Below are 14,997 nucleotides of genomic sequence, written 5' to 3' on the forward strand. Positions count from 1 at the left end.
ACATACGCACACACACAAACATTCGCCTATGCACGCAGCACATAACCATCCATGATAATTGTGCGTGGACTCACTGTCCACAAACCACGACGCAGAGTCCCTACAACCGGTCGGTTGTAGTCCCAGTGGCTCGAGCGCGGAACTTGAAGGACTACAACCTTTTCTAGTCGGGCAGATCCCGGAGGTGTTGGCAAAGCAACTGTTTCCAGATGACCAGCACTCATTCAGAGAACCACCGACGGATGTTGCTGCGGGAATTGGCTGGGATATGAGACTGCAGCTGGTAGCAGTGACCAGTCGCCACCCGCGCCTGCTGCCTGGTGTTGGCAGGATGTTGTTCGTGAGCTGGTACCGCTTGGGAGGGGGGAGAGGTGGGGGGGGGGGGGGGGGGGCAGCATTCGGGTTAACATCTGTGGGCCTGTCAGGTAATGGATTTTATAGAGATAGCAGAGAGCAGCAACTTTGGGCCAGAGTTCAAGGCTTGGCAGATATGCTCATTCGGCGATCTGATGCAGGGCTCTCCGCAGTACAGTAGTTGAGCCAGCACCGCCTGAGAATCACCCATTTAGATTAGCATGCCATGCTGGGCTAACAAAGCCGGTGTAGACCGCGAGTCGGCAGCCAGGGTCAAGCACTGCAAAGGCCTTCTTCAGGTAGCCCAGTGGTTGTGCGGCATGCAGGGCTGACTGTCGAATTTCCTGGCAGAATGTCGGTTGACTGTAGAAGGCTATACCGAGTATCTTCCAGCACTGGGTTTCAGGAATCATTTCACCGCTGAATGTGACTGGAGGGCAATCCCAGGGTGGACAGCGGTGGCTCACATGCAGCAGGAATGACTTGGTGCGCTCGAATGTCACTCGCCAGGTCGCATCCCAGGCAGCAAGGGGATTGACGGCGGTCTGGAGATAACCAAAGTCGACTGCGAAGCTGCCGAGACACTGAATACACCTGTAGAGCATTGTGTCGTCTGCGTACGTGGCGAGGCTGTTTGATTGGGGAAGGTGGTCCTCCGCGTCATCAATGTACAGCAAGAAGAGAGTGGGCCCAGGGATGCTTCCTTGAGGCACATTTGCTCAGATGACATGTGTAGCTGATGTTTGTCCACCGACTACGGCTCGGATATGGTGGCCCTCTAGGTACTTTTTCAACCATGAGAGCAGGTGGCCAGTAAGCCCAATACATCTGTCTTTGTCCACTAAACCACGGTTCGACACTTTGTCAAATGTGCAGGTCACGTCAAGAGCAAGAATTCGGGTCACGCCACCAGCATTGGACGTCTTTGACAGTTAGTTCAGGCGTGCTGAAGAAATGCATTGTCGTGAGATAACAGGCAAGCCACTGGAGGCATTTGCCATCGAGTCTGAGGTGGGCCAATTTTGCAAGCAGTCCTTGGTGCCACACCCGGTCAAACGCCTAAGATAGGTCGAAGAAGCAAGCAATTACTGTTTGCCCGGCGTCTCTTTTCTCGGTGATCTGATGGATAAACCGAGATAGCTGCTGTGTGGTGCCATCGTTTGGCCGAAAGCCTGATTGGCCATTGGGGAGGTGAGGGTTGGATGTGCTTCGAGATGCGGTCAGCAACTATCCTCTCTTGTACTTTCGACGTCACGCTGAGTAGCGATATCGGTCGATAGTTGGAGGGCTCGGTTTTGCTGCCCTTCTTGTGGATGGGGGTGACTGTTGCGTCTCTCCACTCTTGCGGGATAGTGCAACGATCGAAGGAGATGTTAAAAAGGGTTGCTAGGAACGGCGCAAGTGAACTGGCTGCGTCTTTCAGTAGGCGGGTTGGTATGCCATCATAGCCGGGCTCTTTGACGTTAGACAGCAATTTTGAGATCTCTTGGGCTGTTGTCTCAAGTGTAGTGAGGCCAGGGGTATTGGGTGTGGGGGAAAGGAATGGAGGGAAGTTCCTCGTGGCACCCTGTGACTGACTGTTGGCTCTGCGAGATGAAGAAAGCGTTCAGGGTGGTTGCTTTTTCAGCGGGGGTTGAGAGAGTCTGCCCCTGGGAGAGCATGTCTGGAAGAGTAGGTCGTTGTGAGGACTGGAGGCCGCGAACCAGTTTGTGTAGGTTTGGTGTGGAGTGGCTCGTCCCCAGTGCCATTATTGAAATAATATTATGTAGACTTAGCGATTCGGAGCGGTGAGCGGTGAGTCGATGTGCATCGAGCTTGTCAACGGCGCGTCGCCATGTCGTCTGTATCACGCTCGCTCTATCCCATTCAGGTGGCGGGACTGTGTGCAGAACCGTACCGTAGACGTAGCTTGCTGTTTTATCAGCGCTTGTACTTTGGCTATTTTAAGGTGGCAGACTACTCAAAAATTCGCTGAAAAATCGAATTTGTAAATTCATATTGAGTGCTACGTCAGTTGAAAGAGCATGAATAGCTGCAAATTCTCTGAAAATTGGGTCCCGATCTGACCGGCCGTTCAAGAGTTATGGCCGAAAATGTGCCCTTGCAAGAAAAGATTTTTTTGTTGCACGCTGTCATTTGTTGGCAGCTCTGTATTTGAATGTGAGCAGACCGTGCGCAACTTGTCGTATCATGGAAACACGTGAAAGTGTGCAGAATTTTGCTCCAAGTCCAAAAAATCAGGTTTTTGAGCCACGTATTGCAGCAGGACTTTTGCCAGCACCCTCGTGACGTTGCAGATATGTGGCTTGATTTAATTGTAGTTGACGTTGATTTAGTGACTTTGGCAAGTTTGAGTCGTGTCAAGAAGTCAGGTAGGATTCAGTACTAAGCAGTAGTGAAACGTGAGTGGTAGTCTTTGCCGGTTTCTGAGGGTATCCTGGATTTGGTGTGCAGCGCTGTGGAAATGGCTTGCTGTGGACGTCCCAGCACTGGATGTTGTATCAAAGGTACGACCTCGTAGCACGTGCTAAACCTAAAAAAATTCAAAAATTGACTTGGGTCTGTGGGAGTGTGTGAGAGAACGCCCATTCGTTCCGTTGCGACAGATTCCAGGGCCTCGTTGAGGGGCCCTACCTCATCACCCATGGCTGCTTCTGGACTTGTTCTAGGTTTGAGTCCCGCGCACGAACAAAATGAGCACGAAAATGTGAAAAAATTGTAAATGCATTTGTTTGGCTCCTGGGTGGCTCGCACACCGTGGCACTATGCCGGAAATTTGAGTTTTTCCGGCCTGGAAAGCCTGTCAGTGAGGCGCAAGAACTTGTAAATCATGTCCTGACGGCCAGCATAGTGGCAGAAATGTGTGTGGTCAAAATTTCACTCAAATCCATTGAAAAACACCAAAGTTACGGTCAATTGAATGCCATATAAAATTTATGGGTAGGCTGCCCCCTTAAAGAAAATCATTTGTCTCGTCAAGGGATGATTGCCCTCGTCTTCTGGGATGATGGCGTGGGTGCTGCCCCAAGAACTCTTCTAAGGTGAGGTAATGTTGGCTTGATAGAGTTTTGTTCGTAGCTTATTCTTGTACGCTGTGCCGTGGCTCGTTTTTTAAACCCATAAATCGTGCCGATTTTGGGCCAATATTGAGATTTATGTCAATTTCATGGTTCCCTTCAAAAGATTTTTGGGCGCGCTTTGGAATGTCGATCTACACCCCAAAGCAAACTTACCTGCAACATTTGAGCGAAATCTCAGAGATCGACTTGCACAAATGTTCTGGTTTTCTCACACATGCTCTCTTAAACTATGAAATTCTGTGTACACATTGGCCACAGAGAATATAGTTCCCGCCGAGCCTAATAATTAATTGAAACATGGGAGCAGTGAGTGAAACTTGAAGTACAAAAAAATATCTGGGGTTAATTGGAACTGCACTAATCACACGACGTCAGGAGATAGCTGCAATTGCAAGTATATTCGTTCCAATTTCCATCATAACGCTGGTTCTACTTCACCGATTCTGACGATCTTGGGCTTGTTGGAAAGCTCTTGGAACGAGGATAACAGCGAGCTGAAACTCATTCAGAAGAGCGATTGCTGTCTGCTACCGAATGCCAGGAACGCCAGCTGAATACCAAATCCAAAACGGGAATAGTCCTTGTCTCGCCATTTCACTCGTGCTACCTCAAAATCATTCAAATTTTTTCTAACAGGCTCACAAAAGCCGTTACAAAAAGCGCTGGGAGTGATGTCACACGCTGCGTGGGCAGGAAGAGGGAAAATCCCACTTTTGAACGAAATATGCACTTCGCTGACGCAGGAGAAATCGAGCGAACTTTCGAGCACTTGCCGCCCTGGTATACTAGCTCCTATCGACCCCGGAGTTTTTCGAGCCGACAGCTTAGATTCTCTGCTACCTCGTAGGTATTTCGATTGTTGAATTCGGTTGAGATTTGACTGAGTTGTGACTCGTTGAGTGCACTTGCACACATGACATTGGCATCGTTCGAATTCGAACGATGAGCTCCAAAGGGTTTTTAAGTTGAGAGTCAAGAAAAGTGATTATGCAGTACACTCATACCTCGGTTATCCGGACCCCGAAGTTACGGGCACTTCGGTCTACCGGGCACTATTTGGGCGAGTTTCAGGGGAAATATTACTACTCTTTTGTCACTTTTCGTAGAAATATTGACGTCATATGCCATATCGATGGCCTTTTCCCCATCAAGATGTATATGATTAGGAGTTACGGACATTTCAAAGTTACGGGCAGTGCAAGGTCCCGGACTGCCCGGATAAACGAGGTATGAGTGTATAACTGCTTCGAGATTAACCGTTATCATACTGGCATCATTTCTCTCGTACAAGTGGCTGTCGAGCAAACATACTCTCCTCATGGAATTTGCGAGCACGCATCGAATGGAACTTATTCTCAAATCACTTCACGTTAAAGGATTTTAATCCAATTGGGCTCAATATGAAGATCAGGACAAGGTGCATCCATCCTGTCAACCAACCTTCAGTTCAGAAGGCACACCATGGAGACTTCATCTTCCTCTTCAAACTCCCCCGCAACAATTCAATATAGCATTCATTTTCTGTTTCTTGTTCAAACACGAATGATTTCCACGATTCACTATGCAATGAAAAGCAGAGATCCATGTTTTTAAACAGTTTCCTCTGAGACAAAAATGCGATAATACTCATAAAAAGGACACACTTCAGGATCATTACAAACATCTTGAAAGTTTTTGTCTTCACAAGTATACTTTCAAGCCTTCTCATCAGGTGAAATACAGGCAAGGGAAAAGGAACAGGAACATGTTTTTAAGCTCGGATACTGAGCCAGTAATAAATTGTAACAAAGAGAAGAAACACATGAGAACGAGTTATGCAGCAACTTTCCACGACTATAACAAGATGATAAACGGTCAGAAAGTGGAATTATAGGGCACATAACTGACAGGCTACTGAGACATTCAGCGACCCGAGACCTAGCGCTAACACATCTCCAGTGCGCAAACCAACAGCCTTCCAACTTGGAAGGTTCATGGTTAAGTAGGACCAAAGAGGGGAAGGTGACCGCAACGAGAATGTGCACAAGCTAAGTCTCGCGGCAACAAAGAATGCCGACTGTTACAGGACAATGACGAGACCAGTTAATAACATGACAATGCGGTCTCACTACAATCCGAAGCAGCAAAGCAACACACCACCCAAATTGAGTGGGTCAGCAATATCTCAGTAGACTGTCACTTTTGTGCCCTATTATCCCACTTTCTGACCGTTTATCATCTTGTTACAGTCGTGGATAGTTTCTGCATAACTCGTTCCCATGTGTTTCTTCTCCTTTTTACATCCGTGTTGTTTTTGTTGTGTTTTTTTTACTAGAGCCACATTAACCTGTCATGTGTGAGTGTGCGTCTTTTGATGACCACGCGTGACCTGTGCCAGAAAGAAATCTCCTGGCCCATTACAGGGCATGCGCTAAGGAATAAAATTTGCTCTGACACAATGTCCTGCCAGTTCCAAAAATGGCCGGACATGTCCGGACATGCAAATTTTCACATCAAATCACACAATGTTTACTTCAGTGTAGAATTAATACCATCGAAATGTTATCACGACGTGAAAAGAGCATTATTAAAATTGTTGTAGTTACTGTTTTACCACTGCAAGCTATGAGCACATAGCCAATGAGATTAGTTCAATGTTAACACATAATTTACAAAATTAGGCAAGCTATTCAACAGGCGATCTGCTGCCCTTGAGTGATGTGGAAAGCGCCACATTGCATGGCTCAGAAGCAATTACTGATAGGCAACTTCAAGGTTCAGCTGATCAAAAGCCACGCCACACCAAAAGGTAAGATTTGAGTATCCAGAATCTTCAGCTACATTAATAACATAAATGTCGTACGAAAGGAGATACAAGCAGACGCATGAAAAATGCCATTAGCATAGGAATCAAAGACAAGTCCATGTTTAGCAGAGCAGCAGAGCACAGACTGAGTACTGACTTCGAGTCAGGCTAGTGGTCGCTGATGAAGTTGTCCCACTCGTCTAGGTCCAGAGGAGCAGCTTCTTCAGGTAAGGCTATTTCACTAGCAGCACAGGCAGTGGCACGATTAGTTTCATGGACAGTGCGCCGGCACTTGTCGTTCCACCAGAGGGAGACTGCGGCGGTCGGGTTCCAATCTGCTGCTGGTGGTCTGTCAACTGCAATTCGAAGAAGCGCATCAAGTCTCTCCTCAGACAGACTACACCGGCGCTCAGACTTGATGTGTTTCAAAGTTGAGAAAATCCTCTCCACCTTTCCGTTGGACAGGGGCAAGCAGAAAAGGAGCTCGACGACTTTCAGGATATTCTGCCAGCGAGATGACTCTGCGACATTGATGAGTTTCCACCAGACGGACGTGTGGCAATCTGTCAGGTTAAGGTAGCGATGGGCATAATCAGTGAGGTCAAGCCATTCACTATCCAAGGCAGAAATGTCAACACCAGCAGCTTCTAGAGGCTTACGGAACATCATAACCAGCTGTTCAATGGAGTCATCTCCAAAGGGCTCTCCGTGGTGTTTGGCCCAGCTGTGCGTGGCAAGAACGACAAGTGCATCAGAAAACAGTTGGCGGTGCTCATCTGAGATACGGGAGCTCAAGCACCTGATGACGGAAGAGGTGAGATCAGCTTGAACAGCCTTGACTCGCTCCATTCCCTGCTGACACGCTGTGATCTCTACGCCCTGGTACATAGACTTTTCCGTATCCTCGTCCTCCGTAACTCTCGAAGTTATCTTCCTCACAGTTGGGAGATCTTCAAACTGGGAAGACTGTACGGCTTCAAGGGACCTATTCACTCTCAATAGCGCCTCGATGGTTGAGATGATGGATACTTCATCTGATTGCAGGGCTTTACACAGGGCTGATACTGGTGTCAAAAGGTCGAGGAAAAAGGCACAGCTGTACAGTATCTTGCCAGAAGACCACTGCCTGACATAGCCTCGCAGTTTGGCCTTGTCTGTTGACTTGACTGCCGGGTCGTCAATCAATTTGCACAAGTGTGTGACGTAAACTCCTAGACGATCCAGCACCCTCTTCAAAGCAGCAACCTTGTGGCCCACGAATCTGGTTCCACACGCTCTCAGTGGTCTGTGTCCACCATTGGAACTGGATAGAACATCAGTTGACTCATCAGCATCCAGACCTTCACGAAGAGACTGCACTACATCAGCCAGCTCTCGACATTTCTTGCTTGAATTTTCATAAAGGTAATACAATCTCAGCAGCAGCTCATCTACTGCATCAAAGATCGTACCTTTCAGTGCATCTTTCAGGGCCAGCTCCAGTCTGTGGGCCACACACCAAACTGGTACAATCCATGGAACTGCATCAGCAAGCTTGCCGCTCAATCCATTTCTCGCCATGTTCACAGCCGCACCGTCGCAGCCTAGTCCGATCAGCTTTGACTTCCAGTCAAGTTCCGCCAGTGTCATCGCACGTTCCAGGCATGCCATCAGTCCATTAGCATCGACAGCAGCAGGTTGCAATACACCGACAAACTCACTTCGCACATGAATTCGTCCGTCTTTAGCCGTGGTGTCACAGTACAAAGCTACGAATAATTCTTCTTCAAGATTCCCAGCGTCATTGCTGCCATCCGTTTGGATACTGAAGAACTTGTTCTCCAAATGCGACTTCAGCTGCTGCTTCAGCGAGAGTCCGATGTAACTGCAGAACAATGCGCAGGCTTTCTCGTTTTTATGTCCACTGCCTAAATCAACGCCATGACGCGCCTCAAGCTGACAGAGCGATTCCATCTTCGCGAAAGCCATATGCTCTTTACATATCAGGTAAGCAATTTCAAACTTACGTCCGACCTTGGCTGCTGCTGCGTCGTCAAGTGTGCACAAGGCTCGAGCGATTGGCGCACACTCAATCGGGTTTCCGCTTGACTGCTCCTTGGCAAACAATGCCATGGCACGGCGATGCATTTCAGAACCAGCATGGTCTTTGAAGGCTGACGTTTTCAGGTTCCTTGAGCCAACAACGAAGGAGTCAGAAAAATTCTTGCTGCTGCGAATTTTATCAACAAAACGTAAACACATCTTACACTTCAAATATTCGACAACGCTACGATCTGAGGGACTGCGCTCATATCTCAGCCAAACAGAAGTTAAAAGCTCCCTATCATACTCGGCGACCCACTTGTCACAAGTGGTCGTCTTGAGTCCTATGGGCTTCTTTCCAACAGGAGCACCCGCATCAGCGGTGCTTGGCTTTCTCTTGCCAGACGACATCACTAATGACTGTGAGGCAAAGGATTGACGTGCCTTTTCTTTTTTGTACTTTGCATAAAAAGTGCGCGGACACTTTGTCCGGATGTGTACAAAACATCCGGACACTGACCGTAAACGGTCGGATATTGTCCGATGTCCGACCGTTATTTCGCGCCCTGCATTATATAACACAACAAAGTCATCCATAGCCAGCAATCGCATGTCATCTCGTACATTGAAAATCAACATAATTTTGCGAATCGACCTTTTTTTCAGGATCACTTTTCAACGAGGACGAAGCAAAGTCGGCCGAACGAAGCCTAGAGGAAGAAAATCACCCTCTCCACTTCACCATCACGATACTGACATAGATACGAGATGAAACAACTAAAAAATTCACAAGAAAACTGTACGACCATCATCGCGCTGACTTTGGTCTGACTTTGGTCTGAGAATTTCTATCACGATCAAAAATGTACGAGGAGCACTCAAAAATCAGCCACAGACGTACCTTTATCGCTCTCTACTCCTTTTTCAAGGCACAAAAGTCGACTCTCCACTTTCAAACCAGGAACCAGACATACCAGTGGTCCTTTTCAGCTGCTCCACGAGCGCAGGAAATGTTCATCAAGGGGCGCAGAGCAGCATCCATTCCAGAAAAATAGCTAAAATACGAGTGAGACTGCATGCCTGAGTACATGAGTACATGTATGAGTACATGCAGAAAATAGTAAATTTCAGCGTTTCTGCTCCAAACAGCAACCAGCTTCGACTAGAAACAAAGATTACACCAAAGGATCAAACAACAACGATTTTCTGCAGTTTTTTTGCAGTTGGCTTCCTTGTGCTTGGCCCAGCACGCCAAAAATCACACCTCGGAGGAGTACAAAAATTACAACTCTCAGATGTCCTTGATTGCTGGCCATGAACAACAACAAAAAGCATGGTCGCACACTGCCATGATTTCTGCGTTCATCTCGTTGCTGCTCATTCCAACTTTGCCCTATTGCCAATAAGTGTATATCCCTATAAAGATGAGCACACGGGTCTTTTCAATGGTATTTAAATAACTATTATTGTAACATTCGGGCTATTTTGACAGAATAACAAAGTACACTGGTCAAAGTAGTGGTTGCGACTTCGGCGATGATTCGTAAGAAAGGTTTGCTCCCCACACCGGAGCTCGCGCTATTCCGCCGACTTTACTTGACACTTGACTGACTCACGACTGCCATCCAGAGCACACGAGAAGTCCATCGAACCTTCGACTCGGCAAACCTGCAAGAAAGCAACACTCCCTGCTCAATGCACAGTGTTTCGGGGAATTCACCCCTCATCAGTTGAGCTTGAGTAGGCTGAGGAAGATTGTGGCTGAAAAGCACCACTTATATATAGTGCTCCCCAGGCACAAACATCACCAGAGATACAAACTTACAGGGACGCTCCGAGCTCCGGTGCTCCGGTGTGGGGAGCAAACCTTTCTTACAAATCATCGCCGAAGTCGCAACCACTACTTCGTACTGTTGTGCCCAGCGTGGGCTTGCGACTAGTTGGTTTGGAGGTGACAGCATTGCGAATGACCGAGGGTCCTCGACGTATGTCTCACTGTCCAGGAGCGACACTGACTCACGCTACTATCTGGTGTTCACGAGGTGTTTGTCGCGCTGGAAGCGGAGCGTCTCTGTAAGTTTGTATCCCTGGTGATATTTGTGTTTGGGGAGCACTATATATAAGTGGTGCTTTTAAGGCACAATCTTCCTCAGCCTACTCAAGCTCAACCGATGAGGGGTGAATTCCCCGAAACACTGTGTATTGAGCAGGGAGTGGTGCTTTCTTGCAGGTTTGCCGAGTCGAAGGTTCGATGGACTTCTCGTGTGCTCTGGATGGCAGTCGTGAGTCAGTCAAGTGTCAAGTAAAGTCGGCGGAATAGCGCGAGCTCCGGTGTGGGGAGCAAACCTTTCTTACACTGGTCAATGTAATAAAATATAATATTACACAAACTGTTGAACGAGTAAACTCGTCGCCATTCGTTTTTTCCAGACCTCTCATGAGGAATACGCTCGTCCTTATCACAGAAAGAGCTAACTAATGAAAATGGAGGGTGTTAATGCATGTCTTACCGTTGCTAGCATCGGTTCGGGTATTACTGCATATAACAATAGGCCCTGAACCAGGGCACGGAGTCGTCTTTGGGTAGCATGACACTTGTCCGGTCAAATTCGTATAAACTGTGTTCATAGTGCCGAGTGCAGAGTCAATGTGAGCGAGGTAGCTTTGGAAGCAGGTTGAACTTGTTTCTGAATCTTGCAAAATACTACGTCCAATACTGGTACAGCGCCCAAAAGCATCTCCAGAAAGTGTTCCCATCCAAGAAGTGGCGCTGGCGTAGTACAAACCTTGGGGAGTATTGCAGTTGAAGTGAACTGCACATAGGAATGAAGAAAATACAATGTGGTCAACATCAAAACTCTGCTAGACCCTTCAAGCCTAGAACAGGAGATGTTTGTTGAAAGTCAACCTGAAACCAGCATTATGCCATACATGTACATGGTAACTTGTAATGAACGGTGCAAGATTGTTCAGTGCATCAACATCACGTATCAAAATGCGTTCGTTTTGTCCCTCTTCAGTATATTATGGCGAAGCATTCTGTATCTCTGGAAAGTTGAACTCATTTCTTTACCAACAGTGTGTCGTTTGTGAAGATCGGCGGTTCTTTCACAGAGTAACACACGTTTGTACACTGGTCTATTCACCACGGTAGACGACGCAAATCGAAGTGCGGGTGTACACAATCACCAGTGAACCTGCATGGGGTCCAGGCGCGTGTACACGAGTCCTCTTCATGCAAAGGGTTAACCAATATTCCACTCATGAATGTGACGTGAAATTGATTTTGAAAAATCTTGATGACTTCGTTGATGTGTAGTGATGACGGCAGAATTAGTCCTATTTATTGCAACATGAATATTTTAATTTTGTGTCTTCACGTCGTCTATTTCCAGTGCTAATAGCAGATTCTAAAACTCATGGGTTCTGGCAACTGAGGTCCTCGAATATTTTGGAAATGTTGACCAAATCTATCAACCACAGGGTGACAGAATCGATACAGTCCTCACAAAAATGGGGCTGCACAATATACCAAGTTTGCCCAAATTCGAATGATCTTCGTCCAAGGAAAATGAGAGGCTTCCGTCCTCCTTTATTCCCAATCGAAATTGCCACTTCCATCGAACCTGGGTGACTGCGCCCTACTAGATGGGATTTTGTATGCAAAATGTTACCAAAACCCCCATTTCATTCCTATAAAAGAACGAATGAGTGCGAGTGGTGTATATGTTGTAGAATTTTGTACGCTGAGTCGACTGATCCGAGAAGGCCGCGATGCATCTTTCGGTCCTCTTTCCCAATCGAACATGGTAGAAAAAAGATTTAACGTGCTCATGCTTACCCTAGTCCCCTGGTCACCGTGCCTGCAGGCTACAACTTTCAAACCAATGTTCCACTAGTGCTCAACTCGAGTGACAGGAACTCGCCAAATCACTACATATTATGTGATACAATTAGAGTGGCTTCTGGTAATGTAAGATTTGTAAAATCACTGCTACCCAATGGAGAGATTGAAACTTGTGTCGCAACGCTGAGTTTCACTCATTGCTATGATCATCAGGCAACTGATGGCTCCAAAACGGGCAGCCTGAACAAAAGGGGGAGCAAGGTGAAAAATGCTAAAACTCTGTTAGTCAGTTGGGTCGCGATGCTGTCTCTTGCACGATAGGTCGTGGATTGGAATCCTGCTTGGTAATACGTTCCGTCTATTTTTCTTTTCTTTTGAGGGCTGCAATTGGGTGCACTTAGCATATTTCACACAATCCGGGCAAATTTGCGTCCCATATTCTCCTGCGCTGTTGTTTTTTGGGGACTGCATCGGTTCTTTCACCCCGTTGTTGATAGTCTTGGACTTCATTTCCAAAGATTCGAGGAGCCCAGTTGCCAGAACCCTGAGGTCTTAGAACATGCTATTGGACATGTTTTTGATGTATATATGTTGGACTCAGTAGAGCGTCCAGCCCCTATATGATGTCCAACCCCTATATAGAGTCCATTGGTCCAAAATCCACTGTACAGAGTCCAAACTTGGAATCAACTGTGAGCTCAAAGTTTAGATTGACATCACTCGCTGTATAGAGTACAGCCAATTGGCTTCACCCCTATATAGAGTCCATTGGTCCAAAATCAACTGTATTGAGTCCAAACTTTGAAATCAAATATAAGGAGTCTTAAGGTGGCAGTTCCCCTTTTCCGTATACTACACTCTTTGGACCAGAAGTCATGAACAGCTAGGAATATCCAAACCAAACTTGGCAGTGATGTTGAGGGTGTTCATAACTAGGTTCACAATCATTTTTTCAAACATCTCACATATCTTGAAGTGCCAAACTTCCTCTCAGCCAAAATGCGTTCATATCGCACGTACAGGGCAAGGATTGAGCCAAAAGAGAACAGAGGCTAATGGTGCTCAGCAGTATAAATTTGCTCAGACCTCATGCTGACTGACAGCTCAGCGTGCTAAACTACACTAAACCTTGCAAACACATGTACAGTGGAGCATTGTGATTTTCAGTTTTACAGATCAGAAACGCGATGTTTACAGGTAATTCAGAGACATGCCAGTTGGAAGAACCTCGCTGGGATATTGACAGTTCTGTTTAGTTTAGCACCTAGCAAATTTCATGTAGATGTAAATAATGCCCAAGATTATGATTCTATGACAAGTAAACGCTGAGATATGTTGGCTCAAACTTGTCGGAGTCCATGAAAAAGAGGGTCAAATTCAGGAGAAAGTACACTCCAGTTTCACCTTTCAAAAGCCACCAGCAGCATTTGTTTCTTCTTCCTTGTGCTGTGACTGATCCAGAAACCCTTTCTTCACTGCTCTGCAATGCTTACTTGCCTTTTGCTCCTCTTATGACTACTTTCTACGCTTGTGGTACAGCTTTCCTCTTGAAAGACACCTAGATTTCTCTCCAACGACGGACTAACAGTGCATCCCGTGCGCTGTACTACTTCGGCAAGCTCACTGTGGTCTTCATTGAACACGATCACTGCAATGAACACAGCAGCCTCAACAGTTAAGGAGCTACAGAACGATTCCTTTGGACAGAGATGTCAAATAGTGCCATAGAGTGCTTCATTGGCATTCTGTGTGGCACGACGAACACAGCCCTATAGGAGGGATTTGTCGGCAAGATTGACATATACAGGTTTTATTTCTTCAAAGAATGCAAAAGAGATAGTGTTGTTCGACGATGAAGAAACTGCCTAAGAAACATTGCCATATGCACAATTCTATTGCTACCACCTGCACCATGAGTCCTTCTGGGCAGGACTGATTGCATTTCTCGGCATCCTTGGACTGTACGTTGTGGCAAACAGATGCCCAAATAACACGGGCCATCGCTGTGACGAAGCCTGCAATCCTGCAGATAGCATTTCCAAAATAGTTCCGTAGGGAGTCTCCTTCCTTGTGCAGAAAGGACAATAGCGGGTTAACACTTCCACGTCCACAAATTTGTGCGTCTCCCAAGCAATCACAGTCTGCATGCCATATACGGAGCTGCATCCTCGTCGCATCCATGTTCTGTTCGTTGTGACGGCGATTTCGGCTGGCAATTCCTCCCCGGCTGCAACTCGTTGTGTGAACACAACTTCAGCAACATTTTTCATGCTCAAACTTGCAGTAGCTTTAGCAGCTTGGTGAAGATTCTTCACGAGGCGCTGGTAATTCTTCTTTGCAACCGGCGCTGGCAAATCGAGGAATGCACACAATTTCCGGAAATCCTCGCGGCCTCGTTCAAGCAGGCGCATAGCCAGTACGCTCTTTCTATTCAATCCAAAATAACTGGATGTCTTTACCACTGCGGGCGGTGAAGCAACAGAAGTGCAGTAGTTGCATGCAACTTCAATTATGGAGACTAGGCCAGCTCTTACATTTTCTGCAAACTGCTGATGTGGACAATAAATTCTGCAATTAAATTTAATTTCTGCAAACTAAAATTCCGGTTGTCAGAATCCAGGACTTCATCACTCTCCTCACTCGAGTCTTCATTGGAGTCACCAGCGCTCTCAGTATCCTCATCTGCAAGTAAGTTCAGATCGTCAGCCAAGGGTTCGCAGCTACGAGACGTGTCAGGTACTCCCAATTGCTCAGAGTCACTTTCAGTTTGAGCACGAGATGCAGACTCGTTTTCTTTCTCCAGATCTCTGCGCTAGGGGCGCTGGAACTGGTTCCCGTAGAAAACACGCTTCTTGGCTCTGTAGTTAGCGGACTGTCTCCTCTTATTGCCAATGACCAGAATACAAAAG

The 14,997-nt window shown here is 46.8% G+C and overlaps 1 protein-coding gene across 1 annotated transcript in view; it reads right to left on the reverse strand.

Moving 5' to 3' along the window:
- LOC135819841 (sushi, von Willebrand factor type A, EGF and pentraxin domain-containing protein 1-like) overlaps positions 1-14,997 on the reverse strand; it is a 278,765-nt gene that overhangs the window by 253,700 nt on the left and 10,068 nt on the right. The window contains exon 3 of the mRNA XM_065333124.1: positions 10,752-11,054. Within this exon, the coding sequence (XP_065189196.1) occupies positions 10,752-11,054 (303 nt within the window). The remainder of the gene's footprint in view (positions 1-10,751; positions 11,055-14,997) is intronic.

This window comes from Sycon ciliatum, chromosome 6 (genome assembly GCF_964019385.1).
Source record: "Sycon ciliatum chromosome 6, ocSycCili1.1, whole genome shotgun sequence".
Taxonomy (NCBI): domain Eukaryota; kingdom Metazoa; phylum Porifera; class Calcarea; order Leucosolenida; family Sycettidae; genus Sycon; species Sycon ciliatum.